The 5,228-nt window shown below is 36.3% G+C and overlaps 1 protein-coding gene across 1 annotated transcript; it reads left to right on the top strand.

Annotated features, from left to right (window-relative positions):
- Positions 1-497: 497 nt before the first annotated feature.
- On the top strand, positions 498-1,205 carry LOC112721416 (uncharacterized). Its single transcript, XM_025772481.1, has one exon. The coding sequence runs from the start codon at positions 498-500 to the stop codon at positions 1,203-1,205; it is 708 nt and encodes a 235-aa protein (XP_025628266.1).
- The last annotated feature ends 4,023 nt before the right edge of the window (positions 1,206-5,228 follow it).

The raw sequence follows: 5,228 nt of genomic DNA on the forward strand, positions 1-5,228 counted from the left end.
CTACTCTTAATTGCTCTCCCCTTTGCCCATTCTTGATTTTGGCTTCAAATACTTCAGAAATGAGTAGATTTGGGCCTTGGCAGCTGCAGAATTCGCTAGTCACATTTTCTTTAATGAAGTCACGTGCTGCTTGTCACGCGTACGCGTCCCTTGGCGATGCTCTTACTCACGCGTATGCGTGGACATGATTTCCACCAAATCCTTATTTCTTCATGAATTCTCCACTTTGCATGCTTCTTCTTCACTTCTTTCAACCCAATATTTGCCTTCTAAACCTGAAATTACTTAACAAACACATCAAGGCATCGAATGGAATTAAGTGAATTAAATTTATCAATTTTAGGGCCTAAAAAGCATGTTTTCACTCTTAAGCACAAATTAGGGAGAATTTACAAAACCATGCTATTTCATTGAATAAATGTGAGAAAAGTTGATAAAATCTACCAAATTCAATACAAGATAAACCCTAAAATGGGGTTTATCAAGCTACTTATAAAATGTCTTCATCAAAAGGAACTACTTTATCTTTTCAATACCCACAATTATCTAAGCTCAACTATGACAATTGGGCAGCTCGAATGAAAGCAATTTTCGGTGCTCAAGGAGTGTGGGAGATGATTGAGGAAGGGTATGTAGAACAAGAAAATGTGGAAAAGCTAACAGAAGCTCAGAATGACGAATTAGAAAATAAAAAAAAGAAAGATCAATGTGCACTTACTATCATTCATCAAGGATTGGATGATGATATGTTTGAGAAGATTGCTGATATAACCAACACAAAAAAAGCTTGGGATACTCTTCAAAATTCCGTCATAGGAGTTGAAAAGGTGAAGAAGGTTCGTCTTCAAACTCTAAGAGCTGAGTTTCAGTCTCTAATGATGAAGGAGACTGAATCCATTTCGGATTATTTCACCAAAATTTTGATGGTAGTGCACCAAATAAAAAGGCTTGGAGAAAAATTAAAAAATATTTGTGTTATTGAGAAAATCCTTTGTTCTCTCAACTCAAAATTTTACCCTGTGGTGGTAGCCATTGAGGAGTCCAAAGATTTGGATACGATGTCCATTGATCAGTTGAATGGTTCCTTACGGGCCCATGAAGAAATAATGGATAAAGGCAAGCAAGAACGTGTGGAGCATGTCTTGCAGGCAAAACTTTCATGGAATGCTAGAGGAGAAGCCAACGAAAGTAGACGACAAAGATGAGGTCGAGGCCGTGGACAAGGACGAGGACATGGTTACAAAAGAGGAAAAGATGAGAAAAATTATTTTCAAGAGAAAAGAAATCAAAATTTTTCTCGAGATCGTGTAAGAGGAAGAACAGTTGACAAAAGACACATTGAATGCTATTCATGTGGAAAGAATGGACATTATTCTTGGGAGTGTCAGACATCCAAAGAAGAAGAAAATAAACTTGTTATGTACAATGAAGATGTTGAAGAACCAACATTATTCCTTACGCTCAAGGAAGATCAAAATTCTGAAGATAGTACATGGTATCTTGACAATGGAGCTAGCAACCATATGACAGGTAATAGGAGTAAATTTGTAGCACTCGACACCAACGTAAATGGACACGTTCATTTTGGTGATGAATCAAAAGTAGAGATCAATGGCAAATGGACAATTCTATTGGAGCTGAAGAATGGAAGTCATAATATTCTTTCTAATGTTTATTACATCCCAAAGATGAGGAATAATATCTTGAGTATTGGGCAACTTATGGAGAATAGTTGCAAGATAGTCATGGAAGATCGCTATCTTTGGCTTAGAGATAAAAATGGAAATCTTATTGCTAAGGTTTCTATGACAAAAAATCGTATGTTCTTGTTAAATATGAGAAGTGGTGAAGCTATATGTTTGAAGTCATGTATTGAAGATCCACCATGGATTTAGCATATGAGATATGGACATTTAAATTTTGGTGGACTCAAGGAATTGGGAACAAAGAAGATGGTAAAAGAAATTCCAACAATTGATCATCCTCATCAGTTATGTGAAGCTTGCTTACTTGGAAAACATTCAAAAAAAAGTTTTCCAAAGTAGTCCAAATCAAGAGCTACCAAGCTACTTCAGCTTATCCACGCGGATGTTTGTGGACCTATCAAGCCTTTATCACTTGGTAAGAGTGCTTATTTTCTGCTTTTCATTGATGATTATTCAAGAAAAATATTGGTTTATTTCTTGAAGCAAAAAAGCAAAACATTTAATGCATTCAATAAGTTTAAAGCCCTCACTGAAAAGGAAAGTGGCTATGAGATAAAAGCTCTCAAAACTGACAGAGGTGGAGAATTCACTTCAAATGAATTCAAGACATTCTGTGAAAACCATGGTATTCGACGTCCCCTAACTGTTCCTAAATCGCCTCAACAAAATGGTGTTGCTGAAAGAAAGAATAGGACAATTCAAAATATTGCAAGAACGATGTTGAAAAGTAAGTCATTACCAAAAGAGTTTTGGGGAGAAGCAGTTGCATATGCAGTTTATCTCTCAAACCGCTCACCTACTAAGAGTTTGAGAGATATAACACCTCAAGAAGCATGGAGTGGTTTGAAGTCTAATGTATCTCATTTAAGGGTATTTGAATCTATTACATATGTCCAAATTCCTGAGCAAGAAAGATCGAATCTTGATGATAGGAGCCAAAAGCTTGTATTTATTAGTTATGAGGAGAATACTAAAGGCTACAAATTCTTCAATCCATCAATAATAAAGTAATAATAAGGAGAGATGTTGAGTTTGAAGAAAATGCAAAGTGGGACTTGAGTACACAAAATGAAGTCACTTATGATTTTCTGCCTTACTTTGAGGAAAAAGAAGCCCCGATGCAAGAAGTGCAAGGAGAAATCGATCATTCAACACCAGCATTAACCCCACTAGCATCATCATCGTCATCTCCATCCTCTAGTTCAAGCGAAGGCCCTCATAGATATCAATGTCTCCCTGATCTCTATAAGCAAACAAAAAATGCTAGAGGATGAAAATTTATTGTGTTTACTCTCCAATGATAAGCCTTTAAGTTTTAAAGAAGCTATCAAAGATAAGAAATGGATACAAGCTATGGAAGAAGAAATTCAAGCAATTGAGAAGAACAACACTTGGGAACTTGCATCACTTCCAAGTCTTTGATAAACCCCAATTTTGTGGTTTATCTTGTGCTTATTTTAGGAGATTTTATCACCTTTTCCCACATTTATTCAATGAAATAGCATGGTTTTGTAATTCTCCATTAAATTGTGCTTAAGTGTAAAAACATGTTTTTTAAGCCCTTAAATTGGTGATTTTGATTCACTTTAATTCCATTCGATGCCTTGATGTGTTTGTTGAGTGATTTCAGGTTCATAAGACAAGTATTGGATGGAATAAATAAAGAGAAAAGCATACAAAGTGTAGAATGCATGAGGAAACAAGGATTTGGAGTACATCAACCCACGCGCACGCGCAGCTCACGCGCACGTGTGGAAGTGAAGTTGCATGGCGACGCGTACGCGTACATGACGCGTACGCGTGGATAGGAAAATTGCCAAGCGACGCGCACGCGTGACCCACGCGTACGCGTCGATGCTCGCACGTGACTTGACGAATGGACTTTTGCTAGTAAAGAATTTTTATAAAAATAATCACGTTGTAGATATAGTTTCTAAACCAACAGAGAATTCTTTCGTACAAAAGTTTGGTTGTCACAAGTAACAAAACCCAATAAAATTTATAACCAAAGTATTTAAACCTCGGGTCGTCTCTCAAGAAATTGCAGGGAAGTATGATTTATTATTGGTTATGGAAAAAGATATATTTCTGGGTTTTTGAAATAGGAAACAAGAAAATAAATTAACAATAAAGTAAATTAATAATCATAAAAACCATTGCAAGGTATAAGAACTGGAAATCCCATCCTAGTTATCCTTATCAGGTGTGATGAGAATTGTTTATTGCTTCCACTTAGTTAACCCTTACTAAATAAAGGAAAGTCAAGTGGATTAATTAATTTGATTCCTCAAGTCCTAGTCAACTCCTGTGGAAAGACTAGCTTTAGAGGTATCCAAATCAATAAGCAAATTCCAATTTTTAATCAACAGCTGAGTTTGATAACTCAAGTGTCACCAATTAATCAACCAAAGCAAAGGGGGAAAATCTAAATTACTTATATCATAAATAGAAGAAAGCAATCATAAATCTGAAATACCTCGAATTGTATTAAATAGAAAATCAAATTAAACATAGGAATCCATAAACCAATTTGGGAGAGTAAACAACTAAAGTAATAGAATGAATAAAAGTAGAAGAGAATATAAATTAAAGGAACATTGAACCTGGCATTGAAGAGAAACAATCCTAACACTAAGAGAAATCCTAATTCCTAAAACCTAGAGAGAGGAGAGAACCTCTCTCTCTAGAAACTACATCTAAAACCTAAAATTATGAATATGAAAGTTGTTTTTATGAATGGATGGATTCCCCCACTTTATAGCCTCTAATCTGTATTTTCTGGGCCAAAAACTGGGTCAAAAACAGCCCAGAAATCGTCCCCAGTGATTTCTGATACGTACAGGTCGCGGCAAAGTCACGCGTGAGCGTGGATTGGATTTTTGCCAGGTCACGTGTCCGCGTAATCCATGCGTGTGCGTCGCAAATCTTCGGGACAGCTATGGCAAATTATATTTTTTTGCGAAGCCCCGGATGTTAGCTTTTTAACGCAACTGGAATCGCCTCATTTGGACCTCTGTAGCTCAAGTTATGACCGATTTAGTACCAAGAGGTCAGGCTGGACAGCTTTAGTAGTTCCTTCAGTTTCTTGTATTTCTTCCACTTTTGCATGCTTCCTTTCCATCCTCTAAGCCATTCCTGCCCTGTAATCCCTGAAATCACTTAACGCACATATCACGGCATCAAATGATAATAAGAGAGGATTAATATTAACAAATATAAGGCTAAAGAAGCATGTTTTCAATCATAGTACAAAATCAGGAAGGAAAACCTAAAACATGCGAATTGTATGAACAAGTGTGTAAAGACTTGATAAAAACCACTCAATTGAGCACAAGATAAACGATAAAATAGTGGTTTATCAATCTCCCTACACTTAAGCATTAGCATGTCCTCATGCTAAGCTCAAGAGAAGCTATAAAGGAGTGAAGAGGAATGGTAGAAAGTATGAAATGCAACCTATCTATATGAATGCAACAACATGCAAAATGTTTCTGCCTACTTGGTTAAAAGTAAATAAACCTT

The sequence above is a fragment of the Arachis hypogaea genome, chromosome 11 (assembly GCF_003086295.3).
Source record: "Arachis hypogaea cultivar Tifrunner chromosome 11, arahy.Tifrunner.gnm2.J5K5, whole genome shotgun sequence".
Classification (NCBI taxonomy): Eukaryota; Viridiplantae; Streptophyta; class Magnoliopsida; order Fabales; family Fabaceae; genus Arachis; species Arachis hypogaea.